The sequence below is a fragment of the Ostrea edulis genome, chromosome 8, assembly GCF_947568905.1.
Source record: "Ostrea edulis chromosome 8, xbOstEdul1.1, whole genome shotgun sequence".
NCBI lineage: Eukaryota > Metazoa > Mollusca > Bivalvia > Ostreida > Ostreidae > Ostrea > Ostrea edulis.
Window position 1 is genome coordinate 46,199,063 of NC_079171.1, and position 22,304 is coordinate 46,221,366.

At 34.4% G+C, this 22,304-nt stretch overlaps 1 protein-coding gene across 9 annotated transcripts in view; it reads left to right on the plus strand.

Moving 5' to 3' along the window:
* LOC125661351 (multiple epidermal growth factor-like domains protein 10) overlaps nucleotides 1-15,752 on the plus strand; it is a 296,347-nt gene extending 280,595 nt beyond the window's left edge. For 3 of the 9 annotated variants that reach the window (XM_056146261.1, XM_056146260.1, XM_056146262.1), the window contains exons 10-14: nucleotides 527-545; nucleotides 646-686; nucleotides 1,694-1,761; nucleotides 3,630-3,651; nucleotides 3,893-4,393. In XM_056146261.1, the coding sequence (XP_056002236.1) occupies nucleotides 527-545; nucleotides 646-686; nucleotides 1,694-1,761; nucleotides 3,630-3,651; nucleotides 3,893-4,026 (284 nt within the window). In that variant the 3' untranslated portion in view covers nucleotides 4,027-4,393. Of the gene's footprint in view, nucleotides 1-526; nucleotides 546-645; nucleotides 687-1,693; nucleotides 1,762-3,629; nucleotides 3,652-3,892; nucleotides 4,394-13,319 lie in introns of those variants that run through there. The other 6 variants (XM_056146265.1, XM_056146264.1, XM_056146263.1 and 3 more) reach the window with 5 other exon arrangements.
* The last annotated feature ends 6,552 nt before the right edge of the window (nucleotides 15,753-22,304 follow it).

The window sequence follows — 22,304 nt, forward strand, 5'->3', positions numbered from 1 at the left end:
CCCTGGGTACACTAGAGGGGGATTTGGTGTCAACGAGGAGTAAGCAATCCATGTTGTTCCGTCACACCCGCCATCAGCCTGTTATCTCGTCAATCAAAGTCAGTTACAGAATGACATATCATTTGTTATGAAACATAACAGACAACTTTTAAACTATTGACAGATTGTACTTGCAAACTAGATCATTATCAGTACAATATAATTTGCGAAATGTTTACTTTAAACGATACTTAAGAAATCCCTGCAGTTATTTGACAGCAGTCTGCTTCAATTTGAAATTGATCATACGCAGAAGATACTCGCATATATGAAATCAATCAAGAGACACAGACAGCAACATCATCAATTAAAAAAAAAGACAAGTGCCGTATTGTAAGTTGCACTACCTGTTTATATCAACTCCAAAATGTCCTCACATTACAAATCGTGTGTACTATTATATAATTCTTAAAGACAGTATCCATTACATATATATCGCATAGACAACTGTGTAACAATACTTATGTTTATAATATTGTTATTTCAGCAGGAAACGCAAAGAAAGGGTAACTATCACATTTCATTTCATATTTCATTTCTGTAAGACACGTTTAAGAAGTTGATCATTAATCGGATGCATCACAAGGTATATTTTATTGATTTCAGAGAAAACTGTACAAGTGAAACAAGGAGTGCTCACAATTCAGGTAAATCCATCCCCTTATCACGAAGTGCATAATTTTAAAGATTTCGCAGACTTTATATTAATGCGTTCAGTTTGTAGGCAATCATTGTTGATGAAGTGCATATCATTAATAATCTAAATATTTCATGTTCAATAATTAAACTAATTTTTCGTTTTCTGTTTATTCTGCTCTATAACGTGTTATGTCAAACGATGCTTGATTTGAAAGTGGACTGACGAAATGCTGTAATCAATGGAGAACCATACTTGCACAAATTCAGCACTTGACATATTCTTATACAACGTTACTCACCGTCAAATCATGTTACATTTTTAGCTCTTCTGAACCGAAGGCTCAAAGAGCTAATCATATGGCCATATGTCTGGCGTGTAGTGTGCGGTGTGTATCAACTTTTTGGAAAAAGGAATATATCTCAAGAACGCCTTGGCCAATTTTTGTCAAATTTTCACAGGATATTCTTGCCCAAGGGCTTTCATTTACACTAAAAATAGGGTTGTGACCCTTTAACAAGGGGAGATAATTAGGAAAATGCAAACAAAAGTAGTGGTTGCTAAAAAGTCTTCTTCTCAAGAACCACTGGACAAATTATCACCAAACTTTAGCATAGTGATCAGGAAATGGTGTAAATGTAAAATGGTTCAAGGTATTATCCTGGGGCAAATGGTGTGGTCTCAAGGTCACTTCAAAGTTGACCATCAATTTTGTTTTGTTAAAACTTTAATATTTTCCTTAGCATAAGGACTATGATCATCAAATTATCTTAGTACCTAATATCATGTTGTCTGAAAAGTAGGTCATTGTGACCTACTTTTGAATTTCGCAGGCAAGTATTATTGAATGGATTTTGATGCATATCTTGGATATTTTTGAACCTATATTCATTAAAAGTTGTCAGTTGCGGATCATGGGACTTTTAAAGTACTTCATGTGAAAAGTATGTCATCATCGCCTTTATTTTGGATGTTATGGCTAATCATTTATGAATACATTTTAGGTTGTTATTTCAGATACCGAGAGGTTTAGAAGGATTAAACCTTGTCTACGTCTAGAGGCTTCAAAATATATTTATAAAAAAGTAAGTCACAGTGACCTACTTTTTGAATTTTGCAGACATTCAAATGTCACATTTTCAATTTTAGATGCATATTTTGGACACTATAAAAGCTAGGATCATCAAACTTTGTCAGCTGATGCATCTTGAGTTTGACCGCTATATTTTAATATTTCAGATACTATTTGACTTACAATTATCAAACTTTGTCAGTTGATGCATGTTGAGTCATAAGAGTGTGTTGACTAAAAAATCGGTCGCCGTGACTTATTGTTTTGGATTTTGACGGCTATATTTGAATATTTCAGATACTATTTGACTTATAATCATCTGAATATTTTAGATATTGTTAGACTTCAATTATCAAACTTTGTCAGTTGATGCATCTTGAGTCTTTGGAGTGTGTCGACCAAACAGTAGGTCACTGTGGTCTTCTTTTGGAATTTGACGGCTATATTTGAATACTATTTGACTTGTCTCTTGATGGATCTTGAGCCTCCAGTGTGTCGACCAAAAGTAGGTCACCGTGACCTACTTTTGGACAGTTACATTTAAATTTTCAGGTACTATTTGACTTAACATCATCAAACTTTGTTAATTGATTAATCTTGGTTAGTGAGAATTATTGCCTGTTCTACAATGTATCAGAATAACGATTCTAAACCCATGGGGCTCTTGTATTCATATGTGGAATCTTTAATTTCTTGCTGAGCTCCAGGTAAGGGGATGTTTCCCACTTATGCATTGTTTTGTAAAATATGCAGTGAAAATAAAACAGACTGTACACATACCCATTGAATTTGTAGATAGGTATAACACTCTGAAATTTAGTATCTTCCTATAAAATACTCATGATTTTGAAAACGAATTCAAATTAACATTAATTTCTGACTTTTCTTGAAAGGCAAATGGATTAATACAAATATCTTTGCACCTTTTGCTGGTATTCTGAAATAAAATCTGCAATGATTTGGAATTATCATTGGTTTCTGTTTTTAATTTCCATTTTCCTAGTAAACTCAAAAAAGAAGAAAATACTCCCTAATTCTGGAAACTTTCAAAGTGAAGTCATGGTCATATGGTGGTTATTTCTTTAAATTTCAATTACAGGAAGTGACGTTTGTTATTTCGATATCTAGTCCTTATCATGTAAATTATATGTCTTCTGTAATACAACCGCGACATGTAAATTGTATAGATGCAATGTTATGGAAGGAGCACTTAACCCCTGGAATTGTAAATTATTAAACATATGGGATATTTGCTTATAATCACTTGTACGATTGACCATATATCTGACACGTGTCACAAAACTGTGGTAAACAGTAACGTCAACATATATTCAGTTTGTTCACCTAATCAGGTAGACATTCATATATCTTAATCTGTATGAGAGTTAGTCTATATAACATTTTAAAACTTGATACCACATGCTAATTCTACTTTCGTTTTTTTTTTTAATTCATGTAATAATTTGCTACAAATGAAAATAAATTACTTGCTTGTCTGGTCAAAGTAAACATTGTACTTCAGAATCTGTGTATCACCCATAAATCACGATTATGAAGTATGCGTCTCATACACTTAAAATATTGTGTGATAGAACACAATGACCGGTGTGTAAGTTTCCAGAATAAACTCTTAAAGATGCTTTCACGGACAAGTGAACTTTGGTTATTGTCTCCAGTCACCTCTAGTATAAACTGTTGTGATTTCTGAGAATTGAAAACGCTGAAAATATCACTGTGATACCACCTTTACTGCATGCATTTGAATTTGAGATGTAATGCAGTATCAGGTCCCGATGCCGTTGCGTTTGTTTTCTGCAATTTCTTTTATAAATCAACATTTCGCATTAAAACTCGGGTCAACGTATTTTATTTTATTCTCAGATATACCAAGCGGTTCAAATCGGTATGTATGTCTTGAATTGTTGAAGGAATGAGCTTAATATTGAAGTGGTTTATAAGCAAGATTACATTATAGTATTTACTATCCGACATTATAGTAATATATTGGAACTACGGTAGAGGACACATTATACTAAACAAATTATTTCATTACTTAAATTAACGAACATAAGGATGGAATCGGTAATTTTCAGAAAATCTGAAATGAAACTGAAATTTGTACCACGTGTATTTCTCAATAACAGGGTTAGATCCCCGTATGCAGAACTGGGAGACCTTGACAAACCGAACACGTATGAGGAACTTCACCATTATACCGAATCTACCGGGGAAGTCTAAGACGAGTTATTTGTATTGCAGTTATTTCCACCGTACTTAGTCTAAGACGAATTATTTGTACCGTACTTAGTTTTCTATGATGAACTTTCACATAGAACGTAGCCGGAAAAGTCTAAGACGAAGATATATATTATTTTTACTGAATTTATTTCCACCGTATTTAGTTTTCCATGATGAACCTTTACATAGAATGCAGTACATTTTTGACGTCGAACGTCCAATGCATTTCATTTCGTTGTCCACAACGCTGACCGTTGATGAGTGTGTGCAATCTAATGTCTCAATGATTTATGAACATATGAAGAGAGTACGTGGGATAAAACTGATAATTACTGATATCTTACATGAACGGTGTGAACCTGTCTTTATATATTTTGAATGTATATATATATAGCTTAATATTGTTATATATTGTTAATATTGTTATATTATCATTGGCGCCCTAGCGATTATATCCCATGTCAAAATGACCGTGATTAACTGAAAACTCACGGGAAAACATGATAAATTGTAATTGTACGTATTGAAATCTATCAATGTTATTTGCATTAATTTATTGAATCATAGAAGTACTTGCGGTTTTGGCGAAATTCTGCCAAGCTTTTATGGGGGGGGGGGGGGGGGGGAAATTAGTTTGTGTTGCAGATATTTTCTTCTTTAATTTTTAAAAGAATAACTCATACAGATACTTACTCTCAAACACATATGAAAATCAACTAATATATGCGTATGCGTAGTACATAATCAAATAAAGTAAGGGTCATGAAGCTATTTGTGATGTTTTTTTTATGGTTTTGTATGGATAAACTAGTGAAATTTAACAACTCTTTCGTCGTCGTCCGGAAGACTTTTTGTATGGATTGAAAATTTACGAAAAAACTGACAATTCCTCTTAATATCATCCCAGACGACGAGGGAAGAAGGGTTAAAATATCAATTGAAAGATGCTTACAGAATTGTCATCATGACGTAATTTCGAGTGATGAAATTCCCACTTCTTGGCAGTTGAAGAGGTAACGGGAATCACTGGGGTAGTACATGCATTTTCAAAAAACTATATGCTCATCGGATATTTATTCAAAGGGTTTAACATTTATTGGAAACATAATAATAAAAAATGAAAAAAATCCGGATGTATTTAAGTCAATCTTACAGACCGGATTTCATTATTGTTGTTATTGCCAGTGTAAAGATAACGGTGTATATATAAGACCTACCAAAGGTCCATGATAATTCATGTTACACACAAGCTAATCAACATTTAAATAGTTTATCTAATGATGAATGAATAATTTCACAAACAATGTATTCGTTGAAAAATTAAGCATTATATTAACTATGTGCATACATTTCATTAAATATAAAACAACATGTGATATCAACAGCAGACGACAATGTTTTACTTAGGCCAATTTCAACCAAGGCGCGTACGTACATCAATGATATTTAGTGGACGTGTGACATTTTTAAGAAAGTATACAATTGTAATCCGTGAATATAAATTTTTACGTATCACCCCTCCCCTCGACATTTCAAAAAGGACGATACGTGTCTGGTGATACATTGTACCACTCTTGTATACTGATTGTGTGTTGTAGCATTGTACCATTTTTGTATTCTGATTGCGTGTTGTAGCATTGTACTATTCCTATCTACTGATTGTGTGTTGTAGCATTGTACCATTCTTGTATACTGATTGTGTGTTGTAGCACTGTACCGTTCTTGTATACTGATTGCGTGTTGTAGCATTGTAACATTAGTGTATACTGATTGCGTGTTGTAGCACTGTACCATTCTTATCTACTGATTGTGTGTTGTAGCATTGTACCAATTTTTGTATACTGATTGTGTGTTGTAGCATTGCACCGTTCTTTTATACTGATTGTGTGTTGTAGCATTGTACCATTCACCATATTTGTTTTAACAATTGTTTTTACACATTTTTATTACTTGTGTAAACAAATTTCATCATCAGGAATTTAACTGTAAACTAAAATTCGAGGTTATTCTTCAATTTAAATCCCAGAATGTCACACTATAGTTCCCAGGTATGCGCGTTAGCTTCAAAGATACTAGCGTACATTGTATATGTTATCGCCCGAGAGTGCTACAATGCAGCTACAATGGAGGGAATTCCAACAACGAATAACTATTTCTCTCCGATCTAAGTTGTCTCTTTTTTAAATTCACAAATTATATGTTTTAGGAAGCTTAAACACCAGAGAACACTAAATTATCCACGTTTTAAACAACGCCATATCCCACTGATTTATGATATATAACAAGGCTTGTAATTCAATCCACCCCTTTCCATACCCCATGAGAGATATTTCACAATCAAAAATATATATATTGCTTACCAGCTGGTTTCATAGCCCCCTTCACTCCCGGTAATTTTCTTTATGATTAAAATTCTCTAATAAGAACTACATACCCGTTATATGTTTAAAAATGGAAGTAATATCAGCCCCGTCAGTGTTATTGACAATGCGCTTTCTTTCTTTAGAATGGTAAAGAAGTTCGATTTATTGACAACCCCCTCCTCTCCCTCTCTCTCTCTCTCTCTCTCTCTCTCTCTCTCTCTCTCATGGGAGGCAGTCGAAACGGTATACAGTATTGAAAAATTAAGTTTAAACGATGAATGAAGTGATGTTTTGAGGATTTGGTATATTGAGTACGTGCTTTATTTCAATAGCTTTCGGCATTGGGTTCAAACTCACTACGTCCCGGTTACGGAGCGAATGTTATACCACTGATTTCCGCGACCGTTTCATGATTATCTCCCCTCTGAAGTTGTATTTCTAGTTTCTCAGAAAAAAACTGAGGTTTTTTTTCCTGAGCATACCTATAAAATGACATTTTGCTCCAAATGCCAAGCGTATGATATCTTGAGTCTACATTTATGATGTTTTATCATCAAATTTCATGGAATATTGCGTATGCCTATTAAAACAAATACCGATGAATTCCATTGTGTTCCGGTTCGTGAAATACTACATTGGTTATTACCCAAACTTTGTATGAAATTATGTGATTTGAGTGTGAGCTACCTTTGATATCGTCATCTTTTTTTCTCTCTCAAATGCACGCAGGATTCTAATAAATATAAACATTTTTTTCTTAGAATCCGCCACAATAAAGAAATTTGGAGACATAAATAAGAAATCGCTGTTACCAGTGTATCAATACTTCTTTAATTTCGTGTTCGGGCCATTATATTTCTGGACTAGAAAAGCTTTCTGGGAATACCTGCAGTTCTTGTCCTGCGCGGCATATCTGATGTGGTTTCAATTTACATTTAATACCCATTCAAATCAGTACAAGAACCAATAATTTCAAATTTATTAAAAATGAATAATTCTATGCGTGATACAGTTTTTATTTTCCTACCAAGAACATCCCTTGGGGAGAATTCTCGAATATTGCAGATATACGTCAAAGTTGTAGACGTCGATAGTTTAATATAGAATATTCCGTTGAATATATAACAGCTGCTATGGTAGATTAAGAATAACAATGGTCATTTTCATAAATGGCACATTCTCAAATACCAGATTTAATATTTTGGTGAATTTTCTTGTCAGGGCAGATTTTGACTAAACCGTACCTTGTTCTTCTTCACCCCCTTAGGCACTTAGGATACAACGACTTAACAAAATCACACTGTGGCTTCTTTGCTAGTTACACAAATTAATTATATGATCCAGCGATGTAGATGGGGGAGGGGTGTTATCCAAAAATGATTCGATAAAAACACGTATAACACCCAGTGCCAGTTAATCTTTTATATAAATTGTACATTAAAATAATTGCCTATACATAGTAGCAGCATCATATTGAAAAACCACAAAAATGTCCCTCAGAATGGGAGTGGGAAGGGCCAATCCTCAGAAATTCCCTCTGGATGCACTATTTGGATGGAGAGTATATTCAAAGGCAAACAATTAGGTGTGGGTTTTACTGTCTTATGACAGCATCTAGTTTGTATTGGAGGCATTTCATTTGAATGATTGTATCTTCTTTAAGGTTTCTCTTGAGAATGTTTCACTCATATGGAGACGTCACCAACACCGGTGAAGGACTTCAAATTTAGATCATTGCTCGGCGCTTACGGCCTCTAAGCAATGGGGGTTCATCTACTGTGACGGGAAATTCGCTTCCAGTATCATCTCCGAGGACCCGTGACATTTACACATGATGCCGAGCGTTTGGCGATGGAACTGTCACTACCTGTTTTAACGATTGAGTCTGTCGCGACCGTGATTCAAACACAGACCTTCCGCATGCAGGGCAAACGCTCTAACCTCTAGACCACCGCAGCGTTACTTTTTCATTAACTTCCTATGCAACTTATTAATGTTTTCACTTGAAACGTCTAAGTAGTAAATCGTAATAATTTTATATTGCATGTTTTGTCATATTATGGTAACTTTTTTATACGCGGACCAGTCAGAGTTGTCTTTTTAATGCTTTATTCCGAAGTCGATCACAAATTCTGTTAATGTTGTTTTTGCATCATCGAATCATGCCATGGTTTATCTCGTGGGCGAACTGTTACATTTTGTTCAGGTATACATTTACGAATACAGGAAAGGAATACACTCAATATCGGCGGGATCAACGTCTGCCTTTTAGAGATTGGGCTACTTGATGGTCTTGTTAATTGTGGTATTTTGTCCTCTCCTATTGATTGAGTTTAAAGGGTTTACTCACTGAATTTTATTCCTTCTTCGGAATGACTGTCCCGTGGGGGTTCTGCTTTATTTTGTTAATGGAATTTATACATTGCTATGGTATGTACAAAATGTTCTGTTGTTTTATGTTCCCGAGATCGAAGATTGGGGGGCGTGTTGTCTTTGTCCTGTCTGTCATTCTGTAATTCTGTCTGAAGCTTTAACCTTTATTAATAACTTTTGAACAGTAAATGCTAGAGCTTTGATATTTCACCTGAGTGTTTCTTGTGACAAGACCTTTCCATGGGTGCCAACCTTTTTTACCTTTTGACCTTGACCTTGGAGTTTGACCTCCTTTTTGAAAATTTTAACCTTGCAAATAACTTTTGAACAATAAGTGATAGAGCTTTGATATTTCACTTGAGCATTCCTTGTGACAATATCTTTCCGTTGATTCTTAACCTTTTGACTTTGACATTTGACCCACTTTTTAAAAAAAATGACAATGGTCATAACTTCTAAATGGTAAATAATAGAGTTTGCATATTGCACATGAGCATTTCTTGTGATGAAATCTTTCTACTGCTAACAAGATATTTGTCCTTATTACTTTGGCCGTCTTTGGAATTGGCCATTATTGGGGGCATTTGTGTTTCACAAACACATCTTGTTTCTTTTGTTTATGCACGCGTTATAATGCTCTGCAATTCTGTCACATTTTGTAACATTAATTATATATACATATATACTGCATCTCATTATTAAGCTTTTATGATTGGCAATAGGCACGTAGCACTTTTTTGAAGTTTGAGAAGTTGACTTTGCAATTGTTACACTCACCGGGAGCCCTATATATATCTAAGCAAGCAAAATAAATTTCTTTATGTTATGGCGCTGTCCATGCGGCTGTCCGGCTGGCTGGTTGACTGACCGTTCGTTCGAGGTCATGTTTTCCGGACTTTTTTCTGTAACATATGCATGTACGACTTTGAAATTTAGTCAAAATTTCTCCTTCAAAAAGGGCAAGAGTGAACTTGCCTTTCAGCTGGATTGGTCCGTTATTGACCTACTTTAGAGCTATAAGTAGGTCAAACCGTTTTCCGGACTTTTTTCTTTACGAATATAAATATTACTTTGAAATTTACATATACGCTTCCTCTCAGAGGAATACAAGTTCAGTTTGTATTTCAGATGGATTGGTCTGTCCGTATGTGACCTATATTAGGACTAAAAGTAAGTTACATGGTTTTCCGGGCTTTTTTATGGATACATATATTGTCCTGAGATTTAGTCACATGCTTTCTTCTGGAGGAATACAGATTTAGTTTGCATTTCAGCTGGGATGATTCGTCCTTGACCTAATTTTGGGCAAAAATAGGTCAAACAGTTTTCCGGACTTTTTTCCCATTACAGATACAGATATTGCCCTTATATTTAGTCAAAGCTCCATCTCAGAGGAATACAAGTGGCCTACTTTAGGGGGTAGAAGTAGGTCAAACAGTTTACCATATTTTTGTCGGTATGGTCACAGGTATTGCTCTGAAATTTTGTCACATTTTGTGACATTAATTATAGACATATATACTACATCTCATTATTAATCTTTTATGATTGGCAATAGGCACGCAACACTTTTTTGAAGTTTGGGAGGCTGAATTTGCAAGTGTCACACCCACCGGAAGCCCTTTATATCTCTAAGTAAGCACCAAAAAAAATGATATAAGCCAGGGGAACAAGCCTTGATCCTAAAGTGCATGGTTTCAACCTCATGTATTCATAGATATATGTTCTACTGTAAAAGGAAATGGAAAAAGGCGGGACGGATGGGACAAAGAAGTTGCAGGTTGATATAAAGTTTTGATGTAAAAAAAAAATAAAAAAAAGTGTATGCCGTCAAAAAGATTGCACCCCGAAGTGCCTAATGAATGTAGAGTACATGTATGCATCTGTACGTATGTATGTATGTATGTATGTATGTATGTATGCATGCATGCATGTATGTATGTATGTATGTATGTATTAATCTATGTATGTATGTATGTATGTATGTATGTATGCACGTACGTATGTATGTATGTATGTATGTACCTACGTATGTATGTATGTACGTATGTATGTATGTGACACATATTCCTACTTAAAAATATGTATCCCAGTAAACTAATCGGTGCTTACGATGAGTCCTATATTGCACTTATATCTGTTCTTGTACAGATCATTGTTAACAATCTTCTTTCTAGTACATACAATGACGGGGTCCCTAAACTTAACCAAGGACAACAGACTACATTGCATATTCAAAGAGCATAATTTAAAATCCACATACACAATGAACAATTAACATGCCGGTAGCACTGACATTTCTCAGACAATATTGTAAAAATTTGATAGAGTAGATGAGTTAATTCATTTATAGTTTTAGAGTATTTTCAAATAAAAGCTTTATAGCATGGTGACGATATTAAAAAGAGGCTAGACTAATTGATAGAAAATAAAACAAGAAATAACCACTTATTTCCTTCATCATCAGTTGGAGATCAAAACAGGGAAGTTCATATGATTTTGTAAATTTAGACGCAGAGTGTAGATCATTACAGCCTGATAACACTGCCACTACAAAATAAAGTGTGCTGTCATCTTCAATGTAGCTGATTTAAGTGGACCCTTGAAATGATAGACAATGTGCATGTTAACATCTTAAGGGGGTTACTTGGCGGTCTTTTTCTATATCCTATTTTATTTATACTTTTAAAGGGACGAATTGTTGATTTCATTTCCTCTTTCGGAATGGCTGTCGCGTGGTGACTCTGCTTTATTTTGTCACTTGTATTTATATATCTATATATTGCTACGGTGTGTTCTGTTTGTTGTTATTTTATTTATTTATTGTTACAGTGGACTGACCATCAAAACTTTGTTCCTGTAAACTTTTTGTATTCGCTGATGGTACACAACTTTCCAAATGCATATATCCGGTTTTGAAGTAAGAGAAGATAGTTTTTTTTTTAAATTATTTAATCAAAGTATACAAAAATACTCTTTTATATACACAGTAACTGGGTTATTCAAATATCAATTTCAAAACAATTTACATGTATATGTATGCAATTTATTAACTAAATCACCCCATGACATCTTCATATTTTAAGTATCAAATTTACCACATTTAATTATTTAAGTTCATTGCAAAAATGTTTGCAGCAATTGAATAATAGAGACACAAATACATAATGTAGAACTATATCTCTTCATGAACACTTTCTCTTTTTAGATATGAAATTTAATGATTTTTTTTTCTCCAAGTGCCTGACCTTGCCTCACCTAGCTCATAAATTGTGTGTAGGCCATAAATATTGATAGCATATCTGCAACATAATTGTTACTGTATTCTATCACGCGTGTGTGTAATTGGAAATGTTTACACACAAATGTCATGCTGTGTTTTTACATTTTAATACACGTGAATACAGAAGGTATTTTTTATTTTTTGTGGGTTTGGTTTCCCTTGTGTTATTAACGTCCCCTGAGGCTCTTCTTCTCTGGATACATAAATGTAAGTAGTATCAATTGTAACAGGGTTTAGATATACAGTGTCAAAATATAGGTGTAGGGAACTGAACTTTATGTGTATATTTATGCAATCGGACACAAAATGTTCAAACTCAGAACAATAAAGACACCCCTTGAATGTACATAGGTACATTTTCCATAAAGCACACCAATGAAATAAAATCAATTAATGGCGACGAAGAATTATTCTGAGAAACAATTTCTTCATTTGTAACATCAGGTTTAAACCGATACACCACATTAATTTCCCTTTCTGCTGATGCAAGGTGAAGATAACGAACAGTGATCAATCTCATAACTCCTACAAGCAATACAAAATAGATAGTTGGGCAAACACGGACCCCTGGATACACCAGAGGTGGGATCAGGTGCCTAGGAGGAGTAAGCATCCCCTGTTTACCGGTCACACATTTTAAAGTTGATGCTTACAATGTACCATAAAATACAGAATGTGTTCTACTGAATTCAGCATCAATACTCTCCTCTAGTAATACTGCTGCCCCCCCCCCCATATGACAGGCATGGGGGGGGGGGGGTGATCACGATTCATGCCCCCAAGTGTCTGTGGTCAAGATGCGGGTATGTATCTGACAAATTATTCAAGCCAATTTGTTTCTGTACTTAACTTTAGGACTCACAGTTTTGGTAAATTTAAATAAATGACCTTAAATTGTTTCTGGTTACGATTTAATGGAAACAACTCAGGTTCCGATTTGTTTATTTCTTTGACCAAATGGACTCGTCTGAGTAACAATTAAGTATAATGATAGTTGCAAAGTTGCTTTAGATTAATACCAAGGTTTTAACACAAAAATGTCATTATATGCAAACAGGTCAGTTGACAGTAAGTTTCATAGAACGAGGGGGCGAGGAGGGATGGATTAGATCAAATAGTGACAAGTGCACCTCAAATAATACCCCTTTATTTAAAATGTAATTGAAGGTTATATAAAGAGTATTAAATGATAACACCCCGTAACAATTATTAGCAGAACCTGGGAAGTATAATGCGTGAAGATATCTAATTCACTTTGTAAAGAAAAATGTGCTTGACGTATATATCGTGTAATGGTTATCATCTTCTCTTCAGAGAACCTGAGCAGAAGACCAACAACAACACTATGACAAAGTTCGACGTTCACTGATCGATCTACATCATATGCCAATGATAGTGACTTACGGACACGGTGTGGTTATTGTGCCATGACTGATCCAGGTCACTCGATAGTCTGGTTTCAAGTGGATCTTGGAAAAGAGTACAGCATAAAAAGCGTTAAAATATACTATAGAAAAGAAGATACAGTGGATGAATAAATACATTTAGAAATGTATATAACTCATTCATCGACATTACCGTGGATATCGGTTTGGGTAGTTTAATGGTTAGAACACCTGATCAGTGATGCTAGGGTTCAAGGATTTGATTTCCGGTCAATGATATTTTGCCTCACCCAAGACAAAAGCTCGAGTGAGTTTCTCTGATCAAAAATTGTACGTTTTGTGTCGGCGTCGTTATTACATATTTTCTTCTCCAGAAAAACTGGACCTAATTCATACGTGGCACATTACGCTTTGATAAAGGGGCTTCAATTTTGTTCAAATGAAGGATCATGTCACCTTCAAAGGGGAGATAATAAGAAAAGGAAAAGGTAGAAGGGATCGTTTAAAAAATATTCTCAAGAACCACTGAACAGTTGAAATTATCATATGGAAAGAACAAAAGGAAAAGCCCACAGAAATTTTAAATCTTATGCATGATGTATAAACTAGAAGTCGAAATTGGTTCCGGGTTTGATTGAACATTTTAAGGGTCATTTAAATAAATATATATATATATATATATATATATATATATATATATATTAGAGAGACAGAAGCGTACAAAAAACCAATATATCTTTATATTGGAGACTACCAATACAAAAGTCTCAAATTTGGGTAATTGAGTAAATACATTTATTGGCAATGTCTTTCATAAGTATATGCGTGAAATAATCAGAGATATCTGAGTTTGAGATTCGGCCAGGAATGTGCATTGAAATGTGCATGTATAAAATTCTTGTCAAGAGAGACAAAATAATGATCATAAATAATTTATTATTTAATACGAAGTGAAATAATAACTTTTATGTGACATGTCCATGTATTTTTCATGTACTTATATGTTCCTATTTTTACATAGTTCTGTTGACATTATACTACACTGTTCTGGGTCTGGGTTTACCCAAGCTGCTGCTTGGATGTTTTAAACCAATCAGCGTGGAACTTTTCTACCATGTGATCATTGTTCTTTGTTCTACTAGAAGGAGAAGCCACACAAAATTTTGCTACGAAAATTATTGTGATATTTGGGACACTGTCGTGATAATTTTGTTTTCTTTTGTGATGTACTTAGTGTCTTTTACTGTTTAGGTTGATGCCACATTTATATCTATATAGTTTTTCTTTTGTACATAGATGCTTATTTTTCAACTGAGAAGTTCTTTTTTCATCTTGCCAAGTCGCCTTTGGGTGGGTGGATCCAATATGCTATTGGATTTGTGGCCTGTAGTTTTTACATTACCCATCTTTTTTGTGGACAGGCAGGTTGTGTGGTTTAGATAACAGATTAATTGATTCTCATATAATTTTATGTGATGTTTGTTGGGGGTCATGTTTTTGGCCCCCATAAATCTTTGTGTTAGATTTTGCTGGGGGTCAGATTGCATAATACTTATCCAAAGACGTTTACCAATGTTTTCTAGTCTTTTCTGACCCCCATTAATTTGTCAAGTTTCATTTTCGTCATTTTATTAATAAATGACATTTTTTTCAATTCAACACTGTGTTACTAGTTCTGCCTGTCATGCCAAAAAACAAGCCTAGTCTACTTGGCAAGGTAAAGCTGAGGCTAACGGAAGATAAATAAGTTATTATTTAATACGAAGTGAAATAATAACTTTTATGTGACATGTCCATGTATTTTTCATGTACTTATATGTTCCTATTTTTACATAGTTCTGTTGACATTATACTACACTGTTCTGGGTCTGGGTTTACCCAAGCTGCTGCTTGGATGTTTTAAACAATCAGCGTGGAACTTTTCTATCATGTGACCATTGTTCTTTGTTCTACTAGAAGGAGAAGCCACGCAAAATTTTGCTACGAAAATTTTTGTTACCCACCATCCAACCCCAGTACTACCTCCGTTGTAATTCTTTTCTGCCTGTATTGTTCCATTACACACCTGCCTGTAGTTTTTACATTACCCACCTTTTTTGTGGACAGGCAGGTTGTGTGGTTTAGATAACAGATTAGTTGATTCTCATTTAATTTTATGTGATGTTTGTTGGGGGTCATGTTTTTGGCCCCCATATATCTTTATGTTAGATTTTGCTGGGGGTCAGATTGCATAATACTTATCCAAAGACGTTTACCAATGTTTTCTAGTCTTTTCTGACCCCCATTATTTTGTCAAGTTTCATTTTCGTCATTTTATTAATAAATGACATTTTTTCAATCCAACACTGTGTTACTGGTTCTGCCTGTCATGCCAAAAAAACAAACAAAACAAGCCTAGTCTACTTGGCAAGGTAAAGCTGAGGCTAACGGAACATAAATGGTGCTTTTGCACAAACTTGAAAACGATAAAATGATATTTCGGGGGTTTAGGGTTAGGGGGTTAGGGTTGGGGGTTTAGATATAATTGACATTGCCTCATTTCTGTACATGTTCCAGCTCTCTTTTTTTGTTATTTGTACATGTACAGAGAATGTATACAGGTTCATAACTTCTCTCCTCCCAACTTTCTAACCAAACAATAGTTATGTTTTGTAGTAATAGGAATACTTTATTCTATTATTTGATATTGGTGAGTGATTTGCAATTTTCCTCGAATTTTTACAGTTGATAATCCTGACATTTGTGTTTTTTATGCATTAAATTTCTGATATCATAACAAAGTATACTTTCACTCTTCCGCACTCGTTCCAGTTTTATGTTTTATGCCAGAAAATAAATTAATCCTTCAATATTGCTTGACAGACGGGGAACGAACAGACGGAGAAGAAACCTATAGTCTACTTCGGTTTTACAAACCATTACGGACTATCAATGAAACATTGTACTGCGAAATTATAAATGATCCACAATGAAACAACCGATATCAGCGTTAATTTATCTACAGACTCTATTGAAAACAGTTTTTTGATGTATACTATTTAAGTATTCGGTATATGATAATACACGTCCGATATATTGGGCTAAAACATGATCCGCCTGTTCCCTCTCTCCCTTTCGAGTTCTATGAGAAAAACTGTTTTCGTCGAGTCCTTAAAACAATCACTGTTACGCATATAAAATTATTTTAGTTTTTCTCCAAGGATATTCTGGAGAGGAACATTAAGCAATATGCACTCAAAGCCGATTATACAAAAACAGTACCTTGCTTCCATTGCCTATGATGTATATATATATAGTCCTTGATACAAATAGCCAACTTGCCTACCTGGTAGATATTTATACATATACTTATTAAAACTTGGGTAATCTTTGTTCCGAAGAGCTTTTCATACAAAAGAAGTCTCTGTGACGCAATCAATTGGTTTTTAAATTGTCAACTTGAAGAAATTATACATCGACATAATTGTTTACGTGAACACGCGTGCGTGTGGTACTACCAAAGATAAATAGGGGTTTGTTTCCTTGTTAGCCGTTGTTTGTGAAGAAGGATTACTATTCTTGCAGAGTGGGGAATTGTTACCATGGTAATCATCATATGCCAGCTATTACTGTGTGTAATATACAGAAGAGCGTATGGTAAGTTTCTCTCTCCCTCCCCTTTTCTCTCTTTAATTAATATGTAATAGGATACATGATACTCAATTTCTTTGTAAATGTTAAAATAACGCACAGGGTAATCAATCTCATAATTATTATGAAAAATACAAAAGTAAGAGGGGGGCTAAAACGGACTCCTAGACATACCAATGGTGGGATCAGAAGCGTGGGAGGAGTAAGCATATCCCATATCATTCAAATTCATTGTCATTGACGGATTTTAAACTTGTTTTATTCCAGTTCCACGTTCGGCCTATCACTTAATACATGTATATATGTATGCATGTATATATCTTTATAAATGACACGCATTTAATGAATAGTTCAAAATATCACCAATTTCCAAAGTATCTGTCGCAATTTCGAGGGTTCCTAAAATATGGATTTTCTCAATCTAAGGAAAGGGATTTCGGATGTAGTGACCTTATATCGTGATGTTACAGCAAATAAAGACCGATCGTTATTACAAAATGAAAATGTTATACTTTTTCCACAGCTGCTGGGTCTATGTGTACTTACCGCATAAAAGACGTCTCAATAGTAGTGAACAATTCTCGAGATATACGTTAAACAAGAGTCAATCAATTAATCATACCACATAAGAAATAAAATCGTAAATCTATGCCAAAATCAGGGACGGATCTAGGAATTGTGGTTACGGGGGAGGGAGGATGGCTCTTTATGAGGCAGTGGGTTCAGGAGAAGCCCTGGTGGGGGTCCAAGGTGCGAGGCCCTTGGAAGCTCCTGAATTTTGCAGATTTTATGGAGCTTGAAATAGTTCTCTTAATAAGTAATTCGTAATATTTTTTATCATTTTAATAAGGTGAAATTGATAAAATGATCCAAATCTTAGTTGTTGTTTTTTTTTTTAAATCAAGTTCTCCCAATAACGTAATTCAAGAAATCAAAGGATTTTTTTTCATTTATCTCTCCGGGAGAAAGTAGTGTTAATTTTATCGGTTAGTACATTTTTCGAAACAAGATACCGCAATTTACCTTGGGAAAGGGGGGGGGGGGGGCTCCTGATGTGCCATCACTAAATCCGTCAATGAAGATTATGTTCTTCTCAAACGTTAGCGAATTTGCTTACCTGTATTGACGCATGTGAAATTAAAGTTAGATACATGGTGTAATTTGAACATCATAGTTATTTGGCATTAGTCCGTCTTTGGCTTTTGTTTTCTACGTGTGGAAAATGTAGATAACCAGAAACATAAAATATCAACAACAAAAGTCTACAATAACATCCTACAAATTTGATTTCCATGTGTTCAGTTAAATGTGTTAATGTTTTTATTGATGCAGGAAGTCTTGAATATATGCAAAACGGACGTCAACAATTGAAAATAAATCAAATGTACTGGAAAACTGGTGTATGTACTTGAGCTATCTGCATTAGTTAAAGTATTATATACATATATCATAATTACGTGTCAAATAAACACTACCGGGAAGTTTGAAAACTGACAGAAAGTTGGTCTGTATTGCTTATGAGATTGATAACTTTTATGTTCTCCTTTGCATTACCCATCACTTGAAATAATCCTTAAGCTTGGTATGATGATTTTTAAGATGACTATAAATGATGGTTCAGTTGATATTATATAATTACATACAACATTCACCAACGTCCATTTTTAAGTCAATGTCGAATATTGAAATACAGTTACACGTATATTAAAGAGAACCAATTTCGTAACTCTGAAATTTGGAGGAAAACTAAAAGAATTGTACATGCGTAACATTGATTGTTTTAAGGACTCGACGAAAATAGTTTGTCTACTTAGAGACGGCGACTCAATACTACGGCTGTTAAGATGTGATGAGAAGATCAGTGATTGTTTTTATTTAATGATGAAGGAATGGTGTTTTAACAATGAAACAGTAAACTAGCTTAGTGATTGTTATATAAATAGTGTGAAGAAAAGAATTATACACATGTTTAAAATACGTTTACATAGTTTTACTCACAAAACTCGAAAGGGAGAGAGGGAACAGGCGGGTCATGTTTTAATCCAATCTATCGGACGTGTATTATCATTTACCGAATACTTAAATAGTATACGTCAAAAAAACTGTTATCAATAGAGTCTGTAGATAGATTAACGCTGATATCGGTTGTTTCATTGCGGGTCATTCATAATTTCGCAGTACAATGTTTCATTGATAGTCCGTACGGTTTGTAAAACCGAAGTAGACTATATGTTTCTTCTCCGTCTGTTCGTTCCCCCGTCTGTCAAGCAATACTGAAGAATTAATTCATTTTTATGGCATATTCTCCACAGGTTAGTGCATTAATTCAGGACCTTTGAAACAAATCAAAATTATCAAATTCCCCATTTGAACATTACACAGAATGGAACAGTAACTGTCATTGTGAACCACAATACTGTTTCCATCAAAAAGCAATATCAAATTAAATTTAAAGAAAACAATGTAAACTATTTCACTATAATTGTATGATTGTAATGTAAATCATAGAAAATACATGACGTCAAAATCAATGACGTCGTAACAGTGTATGACAGAAAATATCATGTGACTGTCTCGCACGGGTAAAGTCGGTCTCGCACTGGTGTTTATGTGAGAAATGTATTGTTTATGCGATACCTTCCGAATGTTTGTTCTTTTTCGATCCTTAATAAACTTATTCAATGGCTTGTCTAGTCCTAAGTATCATAGTAAACTGAATAGTGTTTTTATAATCGGATTGAAATTTGCGCACAAGTGAGAGATATTGCAAACTCAGTACAAGAGTGATCATATTTTGATCTGACGTTAACATGATATGATAAAAGCAGTATCAAACTTAAGTCCATTACATTTGACTTTGGTGTTCCGAATGACAATGAAAAGACTGAACGATGTACGAACGGTGAGCGCACGCTAAATGCTTTGTGAACGGTGAACGAATGGTGAGCGAACGCTGAACGCAAAACTGTGAACGGAGAGCGCATGGTGAACGCACGGTGAGCGAACGGTGAACGAACGGTGAGCGAACAGAAAAATGGTACAGTATAACGTTTCAGGGACTGTAAATCTGAATGTGCTAAAACACGGGGTTATGAACAATCCTGAGTAAATATACTGATGATACTATACGTGTATATGATATAAATATCGGATGTTGTTAAAACGTGGAATCGAATGTGGAACGGAACAGAAAAGGAACGGAATTTAAGAATTAGACTGATTAATGTAGAAAATATGGCACATGGAATTCAAAATTTTGAGAATTTGTTTACAAGCGATAAAACAAATTAATATAAACATTTTGCATCATACATTGATTAGGCTAAGTAAACGTTTGTATAAGAATTTAAAAAGTGTTTCATAAGAATTTTGAAAGTTTGGCATTGACAGATGTGTTAGCGAGTAGCGACACCTATGGGTAGAGAATGAAACTAACACACGGGATTTATATGCAGCCACCCGGCAAAAATCCATTAACACACATGCACATGCATTTACACATAATACCATACATGTATTTACATACCACAGGGAGTGTCGTATGTATAAAACTACAATAATTCATGATCTTACTAAGTTGACAAGGTAAACATTTTGTGTTTGATTTATCATTTACACTTAGTATGGGGGACTTCTGGCAGTTTATTATTAAACCAAATACTTGTATCTTAATATTCAGATTGATAATGATATACCCTATAATTCTATTCAAGCATGCATTCTTTGTTAGCCGTTTAGCCATTTCATATATTATGAAATAAGTGTGTTAATTCCTAACTATGGATCACAAGTTTCACTTTAGTTTTCATTGGTTCTGTTTCAAGCCTTTTTCCCGCTGTATCTCATGTATCTCCTCGGGTTAAACACTAATCCACAGGTACGAACTTTCACATAGATTCATCCCAAATGAGGAAAACCTTTTGTACACACTGGACTCGTTCGCTTTTGATTTTTATGTGATACATAAATGTATATTATACTAGGTGTAGGACTTAATTCAAATTGAATTATCTTATAAATATCGAATTAGAATAAAATCAAGGTCGATTTAGAAAGGCAATGTTTGGGGTTAAAATTGTTGAAATTTTTTTTTTATCTTTTACAATGTTTTCTTTTTTTTTCGGGGGCTTTTATTAATGGGATATAAAATTTAAAATGGTTTAGATTATACATGAAGTATTTTTCATTTTCAGTATGTTTATCCATTGTTTTGTGAAACAACATATTGTCACTATCGGGGGGGGGGGGGGGGGGGCAAACCTGGAAAACGATGGGATCCACAGCCTCTCGCGTCATATTTTTCCTTGTTAAGTTGGTGGTTTTTTGGTGCATCAAAATTGGTACCGTATACGTTTTACACTATGGAGTAGTATGAAATATTGTAAACGGTGGATTCTGGATATTAATTTCAGTTCTCTCTGTAATTTCTGCTTTCCCTTTTCGTATTAAGCCTTTTGATTTTACAAAATGCAGACCTCCTCATCACATCACTGCATACACTATTTTCTATTTTCGGTTCCGGGTTTTAGCAGCACCACCTAATTTCAGTCATACAAAGCGTGAACGCATGGAAGGGGTGCTCCTCTATTGACAACATTAATTTTCCATTTTTTTTTACATGCAATATTAGTTATTTTCACATGTATGAAGGTAACCTAGTCATTGTGAATTTTATTAGAGTTGATTAAAACATTTTTGTTACGCAATATTCTGTCTTTTATATAGAAGAAAGTCCACTTGTAGTGAAAATGTTAGCTGTAGGTGTCCAATAAGTTGACAATTGCTGTCCATTATTTTTAAGAATGGACATATACTGTCCGTTCTTAAAAATAATGGACAGTAATTGTCAACTTATTGGACAGTGCCAGGTAAACCCAATAACTTATTAGACGTCTACAGGTAGACTGAAAATAGGATAAAGACAATACATTTGCCAAAGAGATACAAATTTAATTTTAAATTTCCTACAAGTAAGAATCAAAAAAATATCGGAAAAATTACTGAAACACTTAAAAACGATATTTCCCTTTAGTAGAATTATCTGCTTCAGCTCGTAAGATTAAGTTTTTAAATCCCATTGGACAGGCCTTTCTATATCGCAAGACATATTTCCATACTGTATTTGAATTTTGCTGGATTCAGAGGCACCTTCCAAAATTTCTTCACAATGCTTTTTATGTTTTCTTTATTAGCATATCCTAATTTTGAATTATTATTTTCGCTTCCATGAATGATTTCATTTTACGAGATAGGCGTATTGGGTTCTTTTGGCTGGCGTTAATTA